Here is a 22,550-nt window from a genome sequence, read left to right as displayed (position 1 = left end):
ATATATATATATATATATATATATATATATATATAGGACACACGCAGGCAATACCCGATCCCTTTTTATCGACACGACAAACGAGGGTGAATCATAGTTTTTGCCCCTATTTTTTTTATTAGCCATAATAAGGTACATACAGGTAATTACAAATATAACATACTATTACACGTACCTTACACTATTTTTCCACATAGTCCCCACTGGTTCGCAGGTTTGACCCATCGCAGCACCAAATTTGAGATGCCCCTGCGGTAGAATTCGTCGGGCTTAAACCACCGTCATTGTCATGCAAGCCTTCACGGCCTTTTGCGAAATCACACCGCCACCACCTCACACTTCTCAAAGCGAGACACCTATCCCCACACGTGGGGCTGCATTTCCCTGTGGATTTCGATGGGCGTTCCTCCCTTGCTGCGTATACGCGAATCCCACTTCGTTGCTCGCACGCCGCGAACGTGTGAAGTACAACCGCCATCTTCAACAACTGACCGCAGCGCCGTGCCGCGGAGCTACCGGCAGATAAAGCCGGGCTGCGGTCCAAGCATCGGTCCAAGAAAGGTCCACCGCTGGAAATGGATATGTTGCCTGAGTAAACAAAATAAATAAATAAAAATAATAAAAAGGAATAAAAAATTCCGATTCGCTCTCGTATATATAAGAAAACAATCAAAATTTGCATTAACTGTGGAAAAATATGAACTGCAAATGGCAGTGCGCTTCCCTGCGGAATATCGGACTCTTCAACCAAGGCACAGTTAATACCATTATGTGTTCTGGGATAAGCGGCAATCGAATGAAACAGGATAATGAAATACCATTATGGAAAGCGAATCGCGCTCGTGGGAACTCGTTAGAGAGTTTTAGATTAGGGGGACACAAGCGTTGGGGCCCGGCAGCTCTTGGGGCCACGGTACAGCGCATGCGTAGACGCCTACATAGGATTTGCGCATGCGCATGTGGGGGATAGGCCACGAACTGGGTGGTAATATGATAAAAAAAAAAAAAAAAACTAATCGGAGATGTGAAAAATACGATAATAAATTAGTGTGTAATAAAGTAGTCAGCCTTACATAAGCAGGTAGGGTAACAAGTACTTAATACTAAATATACCGTAATGGTCGACGTAGAGAATATGTAAGTTAAGTTTTGAATAATATCATTGGTAAAATTATTAATGTTATTTCGAACCCAGAAGGTCAACGACGATTCATAAAGACGAAGCCATCTAGCGTGACAACGCCTGAGAGTATCTCAGAGCATATATGCGATCTGATTTATTCAGCGCTGCTCAGGACTGAGTTATCTAAAGATGTTCCATGTTTTACGGCGAACCCTGTAGAATGGAAAAAAAGAAAACCGCGACAAGAAAAGAGCGTAAATATCCATTGGAACGCTTTTCAATGATAAATAAATACAACAGTGAGATTTCCAGGTTTCTCTGCGATGCTTGGAATGTATCCAAAGGTACTGAAAAAAAAAGAAAGAAAGGAAGAACTACAAATTTTTCTGTTGTATTATTGGGCGAGACTACCGCACAAACAACTCGACAGGTCGCAAGAAACAGATAGGAGACGGTTGCAAACCTGAACCTTTGTTTTGTGTAATATGCAAATTCCAGACAATATCTAGGCTCAAGCTGCAAGCTCTACAAGGACGAAGACGCAGACATGGCACACATCTTATGATCCAGCATTCAATGCATAGAGATCAGAACAACCAGACTTTCTCGAGGAGCGATGGCTAAGCGCCCTGACTATTTCGGATCTACACGACCGCTATCAACCATGGGCAATCCAGCGTGCTCGGGCAGCGGTAGAAAGGTAGAAAGGCTATGCCTCACCCCACATAATGCCCGGGTGGCCTGAGCCCGGGCTGGCAACTTCGCAGGTGACTTTCCTAATATTTTTCCGTCCGTCCGTTGAGTTAGCGAATTTGAAAAGTCAAATTTCCCCGCGCACTGAGCACACCATTTTTTTTTTTTTCGTAGCGATAGTAGCGCCAAAGTGATCTCTCAATAATACAAACACATCCACTGACGTGTCTAGTTCTAGAAATATTTCTATTAATGAAATAAAAAGCATAATACAGTACACTCAGCAATATACAATTTTAATGTTTAACTGTTTTAAAATTTATTAATAAATTTGTAATTTTTTTTCGGTAAGTGGCGCCACATTTGGCTGGTACTTTTCCAAGACGAATATGGCCAAGACAACTGCGATACAAGGACATGACATCACTGCGGCCTCTGCTTTGTTGCAAGAGGAACTGATTATTCCTGTGGTTGAGTCGCACGTATTATTCGTGAACTATCCATTTGTTTTGTGTAATATGATTAATGAATCCAACCAAAATGGGAAGGGTCTAGAGCAGCAGGTAAATTTCAGCCAATTTGGCCTTTTCTACCGGGCAGTTTTTTTTATTATTTCGGCATAAAACAAACTGCAGGATTCCAAGTTAGGGTTAGCTCTCGTTAGCACGGTGTTTCTGTCAAGAAGATGGCGCATTGGGATAAAAGTTTACCGTTGTGGAATCCTTCCGTGCCTCTGGATTTTGCATCGTGTTGGGTCCTCTGCAACAATGTAATAACCTTTCTCTTTCACGAGTGACACCCACTGTTTGTGATCAGAGCGTAACTCTCATGAGGAGGACGACAGCAAACTAGTCTTAGCGACAAGCCCGCGGAGAGGCTGCCTGCCCGTGCCCTCGATTCACCTTTGTTCGCTTTCGTCGGAAGAGGAGGAAAAATTTCGCTGCCGCCGACCAACTGTGCGCTCGCCTTGCTTGACCGATGGTCCAAAACCCCCTGTGGCTGCCCCTGCGATCGGTAATGCTGACACGGCTAGGGCCCCTCTTCTGGGAGGGCCCCTTCGTGACTATTTTAGAGCGCTCGCCAAAAGTGACACCGGCAGCTTGCCGGTTTCAGGCTTAGCAAGCTCCGCTTTCATTCAGTGCGCCGAAACGTCACCTCATGTGCTAGTGGTCCTTACGCTGTTCGTTTTTGCGTGACCCGTTTCATTGGAGCACGTTGTCGTGGGCCGCCCGTTTTTCGTGCTCGATTCAAGGTCTTTCGGCGCTTTGGTGCAAGTTCAACCCCGTTTCTCGCCCATTGGCGTGCGGCCGACCGATGACTGCTTCTAGGTTTAAACGCGACGTGACGACGATATTTTGAGTGTTTCCTGCGGAGTGACGTGTTGAGCACGCTTGGATTAGCTCGCTTCCGCGCGCAGCTCAGAGCTAGTTGCCGCCGCTGCCGAATACCTGCAGTTTGCTTGCCTCTTATTTGTACTACGTTTTCTTCCCGTAGTGGCTAGCGTGTAGTGACTGCATCGCCGTGGCAGCTCGCGAGGCAATATCGCCCGAGCCGTTGCTACCGGTGTCTTTGATTAGTTTGCTCTTGGTTCCTCTCAAGAAAAAAAAAAAAATCTTGTTCACTATTGGCTGAGGCAGCAATGGCAGGTGCTTGGTTTTCAGCACATGCCATTGTCGTGTCTGAAAGTTTGCATGAGCATTTTATTTGGTTTCGCTATTTTGTTCCTTTATTATTGTTGCAATTATTTTTTGTTGCAGTGCACCTGAAACCTTAACAGCGTTATTGCGGGACACGAATTTCAATGCCGGATCGAAGGACGAGCCGCTTTTGTTAAGACGTTAGCCGAGGGAGCTGCATATGTGCTCTCTCGTTTCATGTGCACGACTCGATTCGTGTCCCCAAAAGCGCATTTTATTTCTTTCGTTTTGAATGATTTGATACTGCATTCGAAGGTGCTGTAAGTGTTGTAAGATAAAATTAGGGCGATTTTTTGTTGCATGCAGTAAGTTGTGGCATTCTGGAGTTTGTTTTTGTTTTTCTCGTTCCATAGTTTGCTGGTCTAGACTTGAACTCCGGTTCTCAAGGAAACAAGACCGGTAAGCCATCTTTGACCTGTTGCTTGCATGTGAACTAGAAATTAACATTTGTGCAACACACACTGGCAGTCTTGTGTAATGATCATTGCCCAAATTGATCATGCTTTGAAGCTTACCTTGCCTGCAGTGCAAGTCTAAGGTCCATTCGATTTGCCTGCACTTACTGAAATAATAGAGGAGGCTCTGCGCCCTCTTATTTGTTTCACTGTTGTAGCACAGTGTCAGCATGTCTTTTACCCAGTTCAGGTCACGCAGAACCGAGTGCACAAAATTCCACGCACTTGCTGAAGTGGTAGTGCAGGGCTCGGGGCAGGTAGTGCAAGGCCTGACCCGCACTATCGCAGAACTTTCACTAAACTGCAGTCAACTAGTTTGCGAAGTGCAGGATGAATCGAATGCACCTAGGGGCATCACAGTCGCCATCCAAGCTGCTTTGTACTCATTAAAGCTTTGGCAATACACAGGCTTGTTAACACAGTGCTAAGATGTCGAAGGAAACTGGGATGTGACTGCTGCCAGTAGTGTTTTGGCTATCGCAGGAGAGGTTATATTGTTGCTTTGCGAACCCCAGCTTATTGCAGGGTTGTGTTAACAGTGTAGCTAAATGTATTTGTAAATGAGAAATCATGGGCGTTGTGGACTAGACAATTGTTGCCCATACAGCTGCTCTTTGAGCAGTGGCAGCCGTGTGCAGGGTCGTGAACTGGCTTGCTGCAGCTAGCATCAGCGTTACCAGCAGTTGCTTTCTGCAGCCCAGTCCCGAAAATGGCAGTGCCCATAAAGCAATTTGTAGAAAGGTCTGTAAGCACTCGTTTATGTGCAGTGGTGAGGTGGTGGCATGCATATTCGGCAGACATGGTGCATCTGGAGCTTATGCAGTAGTTACGGCTTTGTTCTCTGATGGTTGAGGCACAGTAGAAATTCAAGTTGCAGTTATGTGTATCAAGCTTGTATGAAATTAGGCCTCGCAACTTTGTATTTCTATTTCGTGGTATGTCAAAAGGAAAGGTGTAGGACAATAAAGAAAGGTTGTGCAGTATTGTAGATGTGTAGTGTGTTGCACGCACTGTTGTTTGTCAACAGTTTGAAAAGTTTCCCTGTCCGAATGAATTTGCAGGCCCAAGTCGCTACGTGCCCCCGCACCTGCGCAACAACCGGTCTGTGTTGCCTGGTCCTCCTCAGGGGAACGCCCAGAGTTATAACCAGAAGTCATCGTACCCTGAGCCACAGGGAGGTGACGACTGGGGAGCAAGGGACGGCTTCAGGGGTGCGTGTCGTCCTCATATTTATTTAGCCTCTGTGACGTACTTTACAGAAGTCTTCCGTTAAAGCAGATGTGCTTCAGAAGCTGAGCCGGACCATTCATTCATTGGGAAAGTGAGCCTAGCATTGTATTTAAAGCACTACTGACCAGAAATTTGTCCACATTTTTCTTTTTTAATGAGTTGCTGTCAACTCCATAATTATGTTAGGGAGTGCAGGTTCATTTAGCATGCAGCAAATAATTAATCTTTTATTAATCTAGCCAGTCCATGATGTGTGCAATGTAGAAGAGCTTGCATTCACCTGTGAACAAGGCCATGGGTGACATTGCAGTGGGAAGGAAGCAGTGATCGTATTACACAAACCACTGGAGCATGCAAAGTGTGTATCACTGTGTGCAGGCCTGCCGTTGATGGATTTGGAGCTGTGCAGGCTTTGTGTGACGCCCTTTTACATTTTTATGCATATGTTTTGAAAAGCCTTCAGTAATTTTTTTTTTAATAGCTGTGTGCTGAAAACAAGTCCGAACCTTGTAGACGTGCGTGGGTAATTCAAAATAAGGCCACAAGTGTTCAAGCGCACATTCGTCATGGTAACAGTCATTGTCTGCTGAAACAAAGCGGGTCTTCATATATTTTGTGCCTAGTGAATGTAATTTCTCTTGGCAGCATTGCACTCCCTATGCCGTTTGATGCTGCATCTTCCTCTTTGCTGTGCCACTCGAACACGTCAGCGGTTGCTGGTGTAAAATGACCTGCTTGGGGGTGGCTCTTGCTTTGTGCAGGTGACCGTGGAGGTGGCCGTGGAGGTGCTGATTTTTCAAATTTTGGTGGCCGCAACAAGAGGAACGATGGTCCCGTTCGCAACAATGCTTTCCCACCACGCCAGTTAGTACACATTCTCCTGTGTCGTCATCAAATAGGCTCCGTGTCAATGGTGCTGTTAAAATCTGCTTTAAATATGTGCTGTAGTGTTCTAGTGAAGATTGTCCCGAACTGTTAGAAGCGTGCTTTTGCTAAACTTGAACGGCAATGTATCTTGTATTGCATTTTCGGGTCACATATCTCGAAAGTGCTGTTGTCCTTGGATTTATGCCAAGCAGACACAACTTCACTACTCCTCATCTTTAATTTCACTATTACGTCACGTTGCCTAAGTTCGTAATTAAAAAAGTTAACTAGCCAAATTATTGTTGGAAGCTCTCTTGATGCTGACGTCTACCTAGGCGTCTACTCAAATGTGATGCCTGCCGTTAATTTTGTGTCCATTTGTAGACGCTGGCTGAATTTGTAAGCTGGGGCATTAGCCTCTTAATTTCATTTAATACTTCTTACCTCTTATGGGGGGGGGGGGGTGGCAGGTCATGTTTTAAATTTCTGTGATTTCTTAATCTGATATTGTGGGACACCTGCTGGCAAAAAATTGGTCGAAATGTCATGTCTGTAGGAAAAAAATTGCTATATTTATACTTAAAATGCTCAGTTTCACCCATAAAAGCACAGAAAATGAGCCATTTTTGTGCTCTTCGCCATTCCACAACCCCTCACCAGAGCCCCGCTAATTTAGCCTGGTTTGAAAGAAAAATCTTTCCGGCTTGCTTTCCTGTCAAACATGATCCTTCCATGCCACTTCTGGAGAAAGCTACCTGTTTTTTATAGCCTCATATGTATATTTTTGTACTCGTACTAGTTTTATCGTCCTGCCCACCCAAAAATATATATATTTTGCAAGTTACAAATTTGAGAGCGGCACTCTGCTACTCAGTTTTTCATTTTTGCTTTTTTTTTTTCCCTGGGCGATTGCTGGAGAGTCTTTGAATTTAGAACCACTATGAAATTGTCTTTTAGGCATTGCACCATTTTGAAATGTAATAGAAGTCGCCAATGAAAATTCCACCTACGCCGTTGCAACTTTAGAATTTTAGAAAACATAGACTCAAATGTTAAAATGACAAGTTAAAGTTGATGTTAAAATGACGGTGCTACAAGTTGCACTCTTTGGAAGTTCAAAAACACACTTGCTTAATTTTAACTGTCTTGCTGCCGTACATATTTTGCAACTCACCACCAAAGATCATAATTCAAACTTTTTATGCAGTTGGAGAAAAGCTAATAGCATATTTGCAGTCGACACACAAGATTGGATATTTGCTGAAAATTTAAGATGCCTGGAGAGTAAATAACAGATATTTGTCATGGAATCCATGTGCCCCTTTAAATATCTCTATGCTGAACCATGATGTTGTGTAGCTCTCTGCAAACTTTCAACTGACACTCCTTGCTGCAGGGGTGGAGGCTCGAACTGGCGCAGCCCAGATGAAGTGGCCCAAGAGGCGGCCCCTCGCGAAGGCTCACGCGATGGTGGCGGCGGCGGCTGGGGTCGGGATGACCGTGGCGGCAACTGGGACCGCCGCAATGGGGGGCGGCGCAACGCTGACGTTGACGAGGACTGGACCAGACCGCTTCCTAGGGACGAACGGATAGAAAGGTACATGTTACAGCTTGGTGTCTTGGCTTCAGAGTTTGTTATAAAATGGCAGTTATAGTACAGACAAACAAAGGCACAGGCAAGCGGCTCGTTTGTTGTTCCTTTCACTTTTGTCCTTTGTATGCGCTGCGAATAATGAGTGTATCAACTTGGCCAGTTCTGATAGAATGAAACCTTGTTGATAGGTTCCTTGCTGTTGCATTTTTGCGGCTGTTATGTCATGTTTTCGTGACCTCAACCTAAATCCCATTGACTCCTATGTATTACGCCCCCATTTGCTACAGCGCCATTCGCTTTCCTAATGTTACAACAACTTACGTTGCATTCGAATGTAGCCGCCATGTAAATATAACGGCTCAGGGAAAAATTGGCTCTCGCATTTTGCAGCAAGCTAACAATTTGTTGTAACAAGCGACTGAACTTTGCAGTAAACGAACAAAGTTGCAGAGGCCAGTCGCACTAGCATTGGGGAGAAAGCGTGCACAGAGAAGGTGGTGAAGCAACTGCAGAAGTGCGCATTGATTAAAACCTACCAGGAACCACACCCACTGGGCCTATTCTGCCAAGTACCGGGCTGCATTTACTTTGGGGCCTGCAAGGGTCTTATTTGCATGTCACAATTGCCGGTTCTCTTTATTCAGTTTCGGCGCAGTAGAGCCATGTTATGCAGTGAAGTGTACACAAAATATTGCGGTAGGGGCCACTGTCACGGAACACTGTACATGTCGCTTAAGGGGGGACCTGGTGCATGAGCAGAGCTTTATTGTTATTAAGGGGGGACGCGGCACTTGAAAGACGAAAATCAGCCCGAAAACCGCATTTTCAATCTCTTCATTATCGCGTTCCCGAGACCCTTCTGCACCGACCTGCAACTTTTGGTTTCAAAATTACGCTTATTTTATGAGTTATAAGAGATCAAAACTGCGAATCCGCGCACGCGGACCTTTAAATTGAAGTCTAAACTCGCCTATTTCAAGCATCCGTAGCCCGCGAACTACGCGCTCAACCGCCGCCATTTTGGTCTTGTTTGAAAGCTCCTGTTTCTAGCGTTTCATTTTTTTCTGTAAGCAACCCTGCTCACCACGCGAGAGCGAAAAAACCAACGACAAAATAATGCGCAGCGTGTGCGTCTATTGGTTGGTTGGCGCACATGACCAAAATGGCAGTTTGTGATTGGCTAGGGAAGCTTGTGTTGCCAACGCCGCCTCTAGTTTTACATACATGCTGCCATTATGAAAAGGTTTTTCGCTTGCGAACGTGTGTTCTCCCTAACGTGATCGTGCGGTTGACTATGCCAGGCGGTGCGAAGTTCCGATCTCTGCATGCTTTCGGCCGTACATGAAAGAAAGGCAGGGGCAGAAAGCGTGTTGGAGCTGATACTGCACCGCAGGAGCATGTGAGGAACAATCGGGCCCTGACATTGCCTGATAACGCCGTCGTGACCGAGGACTCTTCCCCCCAAAACGTGCACTGTGTGGACTCCGGCCGTGTAAGCGTAAACGCCGATGTTATCGGCGACAGCGGTGTTCGTGGGATTGCTTCCCCTGACAGCGTGGACTCTGTTATGATAACCAGCGATGCTATCGGCAGCTGCGAGGTGCGCGAGGACGCTTGCCGTGACAACGCGCGCGATGTCGACTCCGGCCGCGTGAGAGTAGACTCCGATGTTATCGGTGTCGGAGAAGTGCGCGAGGCGCGTGCCCGTGGAAAGGCCGCACTTGAGGGGCTTTCCTCGGTACCGGCAACGGCACGGAAGGTTGAGCCTTTCGCAGAGGCGAGCGGTGCAGCGACACCGTCAGATCAGCCTACCGCTCCTTACATTATAGTGAACCTGAACTCTCTCAACTTGCTCCTTCATGTGGCACGTGCAACGAACCAGCGCAAGTAGTAAGGGGTGATTGCGACTACGGCCTCGCAGCGAAGCTGACTGTTGTGTGCAATAATTGTGGAGACATCGCGGCCGGATGGAGCTCGCCCCGAGTTGATGGCAAGAAGACGTGCAACCCATTCGACATCAACCTCTTGGCTACGCGGGCGATGATGTCTACTGGAAATGGCCAGACAGCCATGAATGATGTATTTGCGGCAATGGGATTGTCCCACCGTGGGATGCATCACCGGACTTATCAGCGCCACTTGAAGCAAACGTTGAAACCTGCTGCCACGCAAGCGGCCGAGGTCGCTATGAGCCAGTGTGCACAGAAAGTGGCCACACTGTATGAGGACCTATGTTTTGGTCATAGAGGTAACATAGCAGTGTGCTATGACTGCACTTGGATGACTCGCGGTCACTCCTCTCACATAGGCGTCGGTGCTGTCGTAGAGCTCTTCACAGGGTACGTGCTGGACTATGTTGTGCTCTCAAACTTTTGTTTAGGGTGCGAACTCGGACCGAAGCCAGATTCTGACGGCTATGCAAAATGGAAAGACTCACACCAGTGCCAAAAAAATACTGACAGCAAAGCTGGTCATATGCAAGTTGAAGCTGGCCTCACACTGTTTCGAAGGTCTTTAGAGCGCCGTGGATTGAGATACACGACCATCTTGTGCGATGGTGACAGCCGCACATTCACTGCTATCCAAGAAGAAAGAGTTTATGGATTTGTTGATGTCCAGAAGGAGGACTGCGTCAATCACGTTCAAAAGCGCATGGGGACGGCACTGCGTAATTTAGTGCAGAAACAAAAAGGTGAGGGGAAGAAATGCCTTGGCGGGAGAGGCCGGCTGACAAATGAGCTCATCACCAGGCTCAGCATGTATTATGGCTGGGCTCTAAAATCCAATGACGGTGATGTGGACGCCATGCAGAAGGCTGTGATGGCGACGTACAGGCATGTCACGTCCACTGACGAACGTTCGGATCACAGCCTGTGTCCAAACGGCGAAAATTCATGGTGTCGTCACAATGCTGCAAAAGCAAAAGGAGAGCCTGAACCCAGGCACAACTACAACTTGCCGGAACATGTGGCAGAAGCAATGCTGCCTGTATATACGCAGCTATCCGAAAAATCCCTGCTCCAGAGATGCCAGCGAGGCAAGACACAAAATTCAAATGAGAGCCTTCACTCAGTGATTTGGAGTTTAGTCTCAAAAGAACAGCATTCTTCTCTCTTTGCCTTGCAAGCTGCTGTAGCGGAAGCTGTCCTACGCTTCAACACTGGGAACCTGCTTGCGTCCACTGCAATCCTACAGCAGCTGCATATGAATATTCCTGGCACTGCATCTCAGCGAGCTAAGGAGAAAGACTGCCATCGAAGTGCCAACTCCAGCAAGAAGCGAGAAGCCTCTTTGAGCGCAAGGAAGCTGGCTAAGAAGCGGCATAAAGATGGGATGCATCCAGATTATGCCCCTGGTGCATTTCCATGAGATTTTATTGGCATGTTGCCAATAAAAATGTTGCAGAATGTTTTTCCTTGATTTCTCAAAACAACAATTCTGACAGACTTCTGATTTTGGAGGTGAAATAGCTTCTGTCCTATTTCAGCTATCAGCATAATTTTTTTTTTGCCAGAAAGAGAAATGTATGCAGTAAGCAATATGCCCCTTTTCAAAGCAGTACTCTTCTCAAAAAGTTTTTGAAATGGGTCACATGTTTGACATGTCAAGATGGCATTTCTTTCTCACAACTTTGATGAGCTCTAACTCTTGCTCAGATTAGCCTAGAACATTGATTAATACCTTATGGCACTCCCTGAACATTCTAGATAGTCTTCATACTCAAATTACTGTGTTAGGGTTTTCTGTTTAGATGCTAATTTTCCTCCAAACAAAGGACCCAGCTCATACAATGCTTTTAGCGTATATCGGAAACTACTTATCCTATGGCAAAATTAATTAGATTTTTAGAATCTGCACATTAGAATACACAGTGTGAAAATTTCGTGCAGATCTGTCCACAAATAAAAAAGTAGTCTTTCAAGTGTAGCCTTCCCCCTTAACTCTAGAGAGTTGAAACTTACAGCTTATATTCAGTTTAGTGAGCTGATTGCAAATATGTAATCAGTTTTTTTCTATGTTTAATGAAAAAAAAGTTATGCAATCTTTAGTATTATAAATTTGGGATGTGACTTTCAAGAAATTTATTGTACTGAGAGACCTAAAATTAACTGGGTATGTTTCTGAATGTTTGAAGAGTGCACATATAAAGTTTTGTATCTCTATCTACATATTAGCCAAAGTTATCAAAATTTGAATTAGCATTGAAATTGGAAGAAAATTTTTTGTTGTTACTTCTTGCAAGATTTGAAAAAGTTGCATTGCACTAGCATACTATATTATAGTTTTCTTGCACTCTCTGACTGTTTAGCATTCAGGAAAAAAAAGAATTGTGCAAATCGAAGAACTAACAGAGACACAGTGCACATCCCAAATCTTCGCGCGTGCAAAAAACATTTAGCAATGTGAAAAATACTTTTTATGGGACAAAATCATAGAATTCACCACTACAATGAATCGGAATGCTCCTGGAGAATAGTCCGAAGCAGGCTTTTCTTTGTGTCTCTTCTTGATGGCTTCCTGGAATGCTGCCGATGATGTGCGATTTCTGTCTGCGTTGGCCACACGGTGGCTGTCTTTCTCGGATGCTCGCCTACTGCCTGCGCAAGTTTGTTGCACGTGCAGCTCACTGAGTATGTGCGAGCTAGACTGGTGGCTTCCGAGGTTGAACCGCATAACAGCTTCTGCCACGACAGCCTCAACAGCAAACAGTGATGCATTCTTTTCTTTTGGCGCCAGGCTCCAAATGATCGAGTGCAGCGATTCATTGGCATTTTGCGTCTTCACTCTCTGGCACCTCTTCAAGAGCTTCTTATCAGAGAGGCGCTCATACACTGGCCGCAGTGCATCGCTTACAGCATATGGCAGATTGTATCTGCTTTTTGGGGGGGGGCTCATTCTTTGCAATGGCTGCATTATATTTGCACCATGAATAAGGGCCGTGGGGACAAAAGCTATGGTTGGGCTTCTCATCCGTTGAGGTTACGTGGTAATATGTAGCCCACACTGCTGTGTGCATCTCATCCACATTTCCCGAATGTGATTTGAGTGCCCAACCATAATAACTTGTCAGCTTATTTATGAGGTCTCCCGTCAGGCGGCCCTTACCACTGATGCGCTCACCATTTTCCCCTTTCTGCTTCTGCACAAGATTCCGCAGCGCCATTCCCATGCGTTTCTGCACGTGGTTTGCGCAGTCTTCCTTTTCCACAGGTATGAAGCCGTAGACTTTTGCTTCATCAATGGCACTGTATGATCTGCTGTCACCATCGGAGAGCATAGTTGTGTACCTCAGGCCATGAAGGGAAAGCGAGCGCTGAAATAAAATTAGTGCTGCCTCCACCTCCATCTGGCCTGCCTTGGAAGACGTGTTCTTTTGGCATGAATGCTGCGACTTCCAGTGAGCATAATCTGGGGTTCCTGGTTTCGGGCCAAGCTCACAGCCAAGGCAGAAATTCGAAAGGACAACATAGTCCAAAACATAGCCTGAAAAAAGCTCTATCACAGTGGCCACTCCTATGTGAGATGAATGTCCCCGAGTGTGCCAAGTGCCATCAAAAGAAACTGCAATATTACCTGCATTTCCAAAATTCAGGCTTCGGTATACATTCTCCACCGAAGTGGCACACTTAGCCATATTCTCAGTGCAGGCACTTGTTGCAGCTGGATTTAGTTTTGATTTCAAATAGTGCTGATAGGTCTTGTTGTGAAGGCCTCTGTGCGAAACCCCGATAGCGGCAAAAATATCGTTAAGCACCGTCTGCCCGTTTCCCGTGCTCTGTACGGCACGCGCCGCGAGAACATTGATCTCGAAAGGATTGCAGTTGGCAGTGCCACCAACTCGTTGCGAGCTCCATTTCGTGTCAATTTCGCCGCAGTTGCTGCACAGAACTTTCAGCTTCACGGCAATGCCGTACTCCCGCGAGTCCCGCTCGATAGTCACCGCTCCGTGGCACACTCGGCAACCAGCGACTTTTAGTAAACAGTTCACCATGTCGAGGTCGACGATGGTGTACGTTTTTGTCGACGCACTTTCCAGACGAGGCTCGCTTGTTAGGCACTTCACCTTGCGCTCCGTCGCTGAAACTGAGGAGAGTTCCGCTATTTTTCCAGTGCTTGTTGCTCGATCTGATCTCGCTCCACCGCCGGGAGATACGCCGTGTCGATTCTCGCGCGGTCGGGCCGAGTGCGCATCTCCGTAGCACACGCGCCCGTGACGACCGCCGCTCCGCAATCAGGGGTGTCCGCTGTATGTTCACGGTCCGCCGTCGACATCGCGAGCGGCACCGACGTTTTCCGTAGCACATGCCGAGCGCCAACGCCGTCAGCCGTCACGATCGCCTCTTCCCGTTGTGCTGCACCCAACTCCTCAGTTACACCGCTGTTCCGCGGCGTCTGCAAGTCCGCCGGTCCGATAAGGTCGTCAGACGTCACTGGAAGTTCCGGTGCATCTTTTCGCTGCACCGCGCGCTTTCTTCTACGCTTCCCAAATTTATGCACTGTACGGAATTTCCGTGCACGGTTTGGCATCTTGACTGATCACGTTCACGCTGAGCGATAGTTCAGGCTTAGAATAAAGAACAAACTGGTTCAGGCAAAATGGCGTCGCCGGCGCGGACGCCCGGCGTTCCCGCGCTCCTATCAGAAGGCGCTATTTAGTCACGTGATGGTCGCAGACCAACAGGATGGCGGGATTGTCTCTCGTTGCCTGGTTGCTCCCTCCTGAAGCAACCTTGAATGCCCGTTTTCAGCGGGAAAGGGAGCGGGAAGCACACGATTTCGAACGAGACCAAAATGGCGGCGCTCCGTTGATCGGTTTCGGAACTGTGAGCGGCGCAAGATGGGGCGTTTTCGGTGCGTCTTGCAGGTGAAAATGAGCGTCTCGCGTGATAAATACGGCGTTCTTTTGCCCAAAGACGCGTTATTTCGCGTTAATTTTTTGTCGACAAGCGCGTGATGACGTCTAGATTGCGAAAATAACAAAACTGAAAAATCGACTTTTTAGTGATTTTTTCGTCTCCAAGACCCGTGTACCCCCTTAAGGGGGGACGCAGCTTTCGCATCGCGAAAAATGACAGAAAAGCCGTTTTTTCGAAAATCGCATTTTCAGTTTTTATAACCCTTTCTCTACCTGAATCCAAAATATCTTCCCTGAAAACCGCTTAGAAGTGCTCTAAAAAAATTGTATCAGCCGCGGCGACGAGAAGTTATCGCAAAAAGACGGTGTTTTTCAAGCAACGATATCTCCGTAACGGCGCAACCGAGTGCCGCCATCTTGGTCGCAACAGAAAGAGCATTTCTTCAACTTTAAGTCTGCCGCCTTCCCGGCCTCCTCCGAGCGAAAACAAATGCAGAAAAAGCAAAAGTTTCGAGGTCTCGCGGAGGTTTCTGATTGGCGGCGCGCGCCATGTGACAGCGGCGCGCGGCCCCCGTTAGTCTCCGAAGCGGTTGCCCCTAGCAACGGCGGGCGAAGTGCCGCGCGTCGTCTGCTCTTTCCGCAGCTACGTTCTCCATCGCCCGTATCACGAGCCTCTCCATAGGTTCGGTAGCGGCTCCAAAGCTCCGTGGCGTAGTTTCGCGTTGGATCTCGTCTGTGGTCATGGATCGGCGACGGCGCAAGAAGAAATACAAAACTTCGCATCAATTTGGCAGCCGTAAGCGCAAGTCTCCGATGCCTAAAAGTAAAGCGTCAACAGCTTCCAGTGCTGATTCTGCTGATGTTCAGTGCGGCGCGGACATCGTGGACACACAGCAGCAGTTCCCTCAATGTATGGATGCCTCGGACCCGCGACAAGTATCTTGCGTGCCGACGTCTCGGCCTGCGACGATGCACCTCGGTCTCCGACGACTCAGACCCGCGACCAAGCACCTCGGGCGCTGAAGTCTCGAACCTGCGACCAAGCACCTCACGTGTGGATGAAACGCAGTCGAGATTCGGCAGTACAATTCAGGCTCACTTGGAACCGCACTACATATCGATAGAAGCTTCTTGTGGACGAGCCGAGGCAATGCAAGCATCACTCAGTTCTGTTTCGGCAACCGAGAGAAAAATTAAGCTCACAGGTGAGAGTGGAAGTTGTGCCAGTGTGGAGCTGGCGGATGAGTTTTTGGTTGTGCAGGTCACAGCATTGAATGCTTTGTACAAGAATGCCTTGTTCCAAGAATGCTCTCGGCCGGGACTGACGGTTCATTTGGGAACAAGGCATGGATTGGCTGCATGAATGCTACAGACCTGCAATGCCTGCGGCATTGTTGTAAGTGAATGGTCATCGCCGCGAGTAGAGGGTGGTAAGGCTTTTGACGTGAATATGCGTGCAATGCAAGCAATTAAAACCACCGGCAGAGGGGCAACTACTGACTGACTTTTGGTCAGTAATGAACGTTTCACAGAGAGGCTTGCACCATAAGACATTCCAAAGATATCTGAAATAAAAATTCAGGTCTGCTGGTGAGATGGCTGCGGCAAGTCTCTTTTCTGATGCTGTGGCAGCCGTGCAGAAAGTTTACAGCGAAATGGACCTGGCATTCACAAAAAATGGGGCGGTAGTCTACGACGGGACATGGATGACACATGGTCATGCATCCCATATTGGTGTGGGCACAATAATTGAATTTTACACTGGTCTGGTGCTCGACTGCATTGTGCTCTCAAACAGATGCCATGGATGCACGCTTGGGCCGAAAGAAAATGATGAAGGCTACAGTGAATGGAAAGAGAATCGCGTGTGCCACAAAAGAACACCGATGCAAAGTCAAGCTGAATGGAGGTCGAGGCAGTGTTGATCTTGTTCAGAAGGTCACTGGAAAGGAATGACGTCTGCTACACATCTATTGTTTGTGATGGGGATAGCCGTACTTTCCAGGCCCTTTGTGAAGACAAGGCTTATGGCTTCATTACATTCAACAAAGAGGACTGTGTCAATCACGTGAAAAAGAGGATGGGTACAGCCCTGCGAACACTTGTCTCAAAAAGCAGAAGTAAACCAATTGGAGGGAAGGGTGGCCTGACCCAAGACCTAATCAAAAAGCTCACCAATTATTATGACATGGCCATACGTAACAATATTGAAGTAGATGATATGCAAGGGGCCATAATGGCAACCTTCTACCATATCACTTCAACAGATAAAGAACCCTCATCATGAGCTCTGCCCTCCAGGACCCCTGAGCTGGTGCAGACACCGGGCTGCAGAAGCTGAAGGTAAAGCTCCACCAGAACATAAGTACAAATTGGCAACACATGTTTCAGCTGCGTTGATGCCTGTGTATCGGCGCCTCTCAGATCCTCAGCTACTCAGCCGTTGCCAAGGCAAGAAGACACAGAATGCAGCCGAGATTCTCCACTCTGTCATTTGGTCAATTCTGCCAAAAGGGCAAAATGCTTCATTGATCGCAGCGAAGACAGCTGTCAATGAGGCAGTCTGCAAGTACAACGCCGGAACGTTTCGTGCATACAGTGTGGGGTTCTCCTCCGTGCTATTGGGACAAAGGAACGACAACACAGTAGGGCAAACAATCACAAGGGCATTTATTGCACCTTTCATAGATCAATGCCTGCTAGCTGAGTTGCTATCCCCAAAACATGCCGATGGATGCGCGACAAATCTAGGAAGTCCGACTCACCGTGACCGGATAGCGAGCGAATATGTTCGCCCCATGCTGGATCCCAACGCCTGGTCGTTCGCGTGTACGGTCACGCGAACGGTGGCGCGTTCGAAGGCGGCTGCGCGAGACAGTCTCGCAGAAGCATGGATCGGCGCACGTGCGGCACGGCACGTCCGCACTGCTTGCTGTCCCGAACCAAAGAGGGAGCGCCTTGTCTTTCTCGCACCCAAGTAACCCCGCAGCCACGCAACACTCGCGCCATCTCTCGCACTGCGCTTGTACCACTCCGACCGCCGTGGGCGCTAGGCCACGCGGCGAAGCCGCACTGCAGGAGCTATGCGGGAAAACAAGATATCAGGAGACGCGTGAGAGTCGTGCATTCCCACATCCCCCCAACTTTAATTCACTTCTTATTCGGGCGAAACATGTGACACGGTTTAACATCAACCCGTGCTTCGCGAACTGGATAGTACATGCAACAGTGGCCGCGCTGAGGAAATGTCCACACGCTGTCCATAGCATGCGAGCCGACATTGTCCTTAGGTATACCGCTGGCGTCCGCCGGTCACAGCAGCAGCTTTGCAGACTCGATGGCACGATTCCAGGCCAGGACTCCGGAAACGGCGACGCAGTAGTCGGAACAAGCAAGCGTCGCTCGCGCCGACGCGCCCTGCTGGCGAGAGCCGCAGTAGCTGTCGGTGACCACCGGCTCTTTTCTCCGCCGCCGAGGGTTGCGAGCTGGATACAGGCGGCCGCCGAAGTCGCTGCGCCAAACTCGCCACAGCATCACCATTGCCCGGTGGCTCGATCGTAGTCCGGGGCAGCAGCGCAGACGATGTGCAGGTGACGGCAAACCAGGGGCGACTCCAATCACGCTGCGTACACTCAACGCACTCGGCAAACACTAAAGTAGTGCAAGGGAGAGGAATTCTGCATGCGCATCGCCCACGTGGTACGATGTTCGACTCGGCTAGCAAAAGATCGGGCAGCTACTCAGATGCTAAGTTCACGTGAATGAAGCTCGCTTCCTTAAGGGGGGACATGGGTTGTGGAGATTATTACCTGCATCTTATGGTCAAATCTGATGAAAATATACAAGCTTACTTAGTTTTTCGTGCTGATTTCAAATATGCAATAATCTTTCTTGTAGGTTCATTAGTTCAGGAGATTGACGGTGCTGCCACTCTATTGTTTCCGGAGACAATGGAAAAAAAACTGCTCAGCAGAAAGTGAATATTATTGCATAGCTAGATACTATAATGTGCAATAACTGCAATGCTGCAAAAAGTTTTCAAATGGAATTTTAATTAGCCATTCTGCAGGTGATCAAAATTCTTTCCTTGACCTAAGGCTACCACACCAAAAGAAAATTCATTAAATGGAAATATACATACGCACAAATTTGAAATTCTGCTCTCAGCACTTTGTAATATGTAGATTAGGCTTTCTGCTAAAGAAAGAATTAGTGCTCTAGCTGTTCTAGATCATGAGATATCACTTCGACAGTCTAGTGAAGTGACCCAAAAACATGTTTTGAGAAAAGTGAGAAAACGTGCAAAACCCTACTTTATGTACAAATTTACAGCTGTAACAGCTCAGTAGGCACCAGGCATGTAGTCCTGCTGACTCCCAGCCCCGGTGTGCCGCTTTTTGAGGGACTGGCGCAAATTTTCTGATGCTTTGCTTTTCTTGGCTGATGCTGTCATTTGACGCCTATCTTTCTCGGCCATGAGGGTGCGACTTTGCTCGCTCGGATTTAGACATAGTTCTTTCATTATGTCCTTTGAGGCCCTTGCCCTTGCACACAACGATGTTCCCAGTATGACCCACGTTCAGTTCGGCGTAAAGTTCGCGAACCGACCGCGCGCAGTCGATCGTCACATTACGCGCCGCGCGATCGGCCGCTGGCGTCAACTTCGTCTTCACGTAGCTCTGGCACGTTTTCGTGTGAAGAGCCCGACGGCTGATGCCCATCAACGAGACAAACGTCATTGAACGCGGTCTGTCGGTTCTCCGTTGCCTGCATGGCACGCGTAGCCAAAACGTTCACAGCAAAGGGTTTCATTCGTTCAGCACTGTGAACGCGCGGCGAGCTCCACACCAACGCAATCTCTCCACAATTTGCGCACATAAAACGCAGCTTCACAGCGAGTCCGTATTCCCGCTCGTCTCGGACGATTTATAAGGCACCACTGCAGATGTTGCAGTTCGCAAATGTTAATAAAGTGTTCACGGCACTCAAATCCACAATCGTAAACGTAGTCCCATCAGGCGGGCGAAGTGCATCGTCGGTACTGTCACCCACACTCGCGTTTCCTCTCCGTCGCTGGAGCGGAAGACAACTCCGATCGCTTTGCTTTGGCTTTCGCTTCCTCCTCCTCCCGTTTGGAGGGTTGCCGGTAGATCGTATCTTGCCGTACGCGAGCGCTGGGTCGAAGGGTCAACGGCAGGCGGACTTGTCACAGTATCCGCAGCAGCCGATGCGGTCGTTAGGCCTGCCGTTGCTGCATCGACGATTTCGGCATCGGTCGCTGAGGTTGTGGCGTCCTGAGCGTTTTGCAGTGTTGAGCAGCGTTTTTTGAAGTTTCCGATGAGTGTCCGTCCCACTTCTTGCGCACCAAACTTGTGCCGCGTTCGAAATTTGCGTTCCGTTTCAGATATCGCGTTGACACTGGGGCAAGATGGCGCACCTCAGTGCGCGGCTCCAAGCGCGGAGCAGACGATGGCCATGCAGTTCCGCCAATCGGGAGGCAAGCTCAAGTCACGTGCACCGAGTGACGAATAGGAGGGCGTTCTAGTACCTTTCTTTGCTGCGCATTTTATAAGTGGCCAATGGCTGAATGGGGCCCGTTCTGGCGGGAATTTGAAGGGAAAAGTCGCCTCTTTCAAATGAGACCAAGATGTCCGCGCTAGCACACGTGGAAGAGCAGGCGCGCGTTTCGGAAAATATGCCGTTTCAGCGCAAGTTCCGCCTGAAATTCAGCTAGTACATGTCGTATAAGGCGTCACTGCGGCTAAAATACTGATGTTATCGGTATGAAATTAACAATATAGATGCAATAATAGCTGTACATTCCAAAAATGCAAGAAAAGTTTTTTTCGCGATTTTTGGTCTCCACAACCCGTGTCCCCCCTTAAGTCGAACGAGTAATTTCAATTCGTGCGAGGCTAAATAGAATGAGGGAAGCAAATTGCAACACCTCAACACCACGGTCCACCAGGTTGTGTCCCTCCACGTGCGACAGGCAGCTTTGTAAAGCCTTAGGCCTAAAGCGTCGCTACCCTGACAACAACCGGCATCCAAAAACAACACCCAAAATGAGCGCAATACAGGCAGCCGCGAGGAGACGTCAGCTCTGTGAGGTGGACCTACTCCGCTCGGTGCACACAGCATCTGAGTTGACGGCGTCGGAGCGCCCGGTGCCAGGCCGCAATACCAGTCAGCCCGTAGTGGCACCCGTGGCCCACGGCCACCCGGCTCCCAGAGCCGCGACTTCATCAGAGTCAGAGATAGAAGAAGCTATTTACATAAGAAATTCGGACCACCCACGAGGCTTCCGTACTCACTCGCTTCAGGCTTGCCGATGCTCCGCGGGCGCTAAGCCTCGCTCTCCCAGGATGCAGACCACGTGGCTCTCGTACCAACGAATGTCCTAAAAAAAAAAACACTTGCAAAAAGGCTTAGCATGTTGACAAGTTCAAACACACTACAGCCACCGTCGCCTTTCTCAAGAAAGCACGCCGCCATGATCAAAATCCATGCTAGCCCTACACTTCGGTTCAAACGTCTCGAACGAAGCAAAACTGTTAAAACTATCGTCTGATGCCCCAAGAGCCCCACGTTGGGCGCCAGATGTGGGGTTCTGCTCCGTGCTCTTGGGACAAAGGAACGACAACACAGTAGTGCAAACAATCACAAGGGCATTTATTGCACCTTTCATAGATCAATGCCTGCTAGCTGAGTTGCTATCCCCAAAACATGCCGATGGATGCGCGACAAATCTAGGAAGTCCGACTCACCGCGACCGGATAGAGAGCGAATATGTTCACCCCATGCTGGATCCCAACGCCTGGTCGTTCGCGTGTACGGTCACGCGAACGGTGGCGCGTTCGAAGGCGGCTGCGCGAGACAGTCTCGCAGAAGCATGGATCGGCGCACGTGCGGCACGGCACGTCCGCACTGCTTGCTGTCCCGAACCAAAGAGGGAGCGCCTTGTCTTTCCCGCACCCAAGTAACCCCGCAGCCGCGCAACACTCGCGCCATCTCTCGCATTGCGCTTGTACCACTCCGACCGCCGTGGGCGCTAGGCCACGCGGTGAAGCCACACTGCAGGAGCTATGCGGGAAAACAAGATATCAGGGGATGCGGGAGAGTCTCGCATCCCCACAACAGACAGTTTTGTGCCTCACTTGGCTTGAAGCCAGGAAAGCATTCTCTTCAAAGAGATGCAGAAAAGGATGCCCTACGAAAAAAGGCATCTAAATAACATCAGATGAAAGGCCACATGCCCAAGAAGCCCCGCTGTGCTAAGGACAACAAAGAATGCAATCCTGGTGCATTTTAGAAGAGTGGAGGCAAGGCAAAACTTTGAAGGCCTTTTTCTTAAAACTGTGTTGTTGCCTTTCTGCTCAGTTTGCGGAGTTGATTCCTTTGTTACCGTTTGGCCTATTCTGACCCTGTTTTTTTTTTTTTTTTTTTTTTTTTTTTTGTTCCTTGGGCTACAGTGCAGGTCGTGACATTGTTGCTTTTAGGCCAGGACGTCTTATAAATTTATGATGTGGCTATTCATTCACCCCGAAAGTGTGCTTGATACGAAGGTAACTTAAAAAAATGACACACCAAAATATTTGTGTTGAGAAAAGAAGCAAGAATGTCACGACCTTCAGCGTGCATTTAGCTATGCAGTCAGTACTTAACAAGCCTTCTATCACGTTTTTTAAGTTCCCCAGGCTCTTCACAAAGTTCAAGGTTGAAACATTCTGCTGAATCAAATTTAATAAAATTTTCTCAAGGTGTCACTCTGAAACTTTTATGGAAGCATCAGGGAGACATTCTAAGCATTTGTGCCAATTTTCATCAAAATCCATGAAGAGATAAGGAAGTTGATTTTCAAAGCCACATCCCCCCTTAAGGGGGGACACGGCTCTTTGCGGCGAAAAAAATAGCGAAAAAATCGATTTTTTTGAAAACGAAATTTTCGATATCTACAGCTAATATTCCTTTAATTCACCAAGTTTCGAATCTTGGGGAAGAGTATCAATTTATAACATCACTGTGAGCTGAATTC

At 48.1% G+C, this 22,550-nt stretch overlaps 1 protein-coding gene and 1 pseudogene across 2 annotated transcripts in view; both read left to right on the top strand.

The window, feature by feature from the left end:
- Window positions 1-243: 243 nt before the first annotated feature.
- bel (ATP-dependent RNA helicase bel) overlaps window positions 244-22,550 on the top strand; it is a 76,425-nt gene continuing 54,118 nt past the window's right edge. Inside the window, exons 1-5 of one of the 2 annotated variants that reach the window (XM_050187140.3) lie at window positions 244-2,585; window positions 3,867-3,912; window positions 5,030-5,179; window positions 5,960-6,062; window positions 7,462-7,662. In XM_050187140.3, the coding sequence (XP_050043097.1) occupies window positions 2,502-2,585; window positions 3,867-3,912; window positions 5,030-5,179; window positions 5,960-6,062; window positions 7,462-7,662 (584 nt within the window). In that variant the 5' untranslated portion in view covers window positions 244-2,501. The remainder of the gene's footprint in view (window positions 2,586-3,866; window positions 3,913-5,029; window positions 5,180-5,959; window positions 6,063-7,461; window positions 7,663-22,550) is intronic. The other variant, XM_050187141.3, reaches the window with a different exon arrangement.
- Window positions 15,257-22,510, top strand: LOC140215981 (uncharacterized; annotated as a pseudogene).

The sequence above is a fragment of the Dermacentor andersoni genome, chromosome 2, assembly GCF_023375885.2.
Source record: "Dermacentor andersoni chromosome 2, qqDerAnde1_hic_scaffold, whole genome shotgun sequence".
Classification (NCBI taxonomy): Eukaryota; Metazoa; Arthropoda; class Arachnida; order Ixodida; family Ixodidae; genus Dermacentor; species Dermacentor andersoni.
The sequence above is the reverse complement of the archived record's forward strand: the minus strand, read 5'-3'. Positions and strand labels throughout refer to the sequence as shown.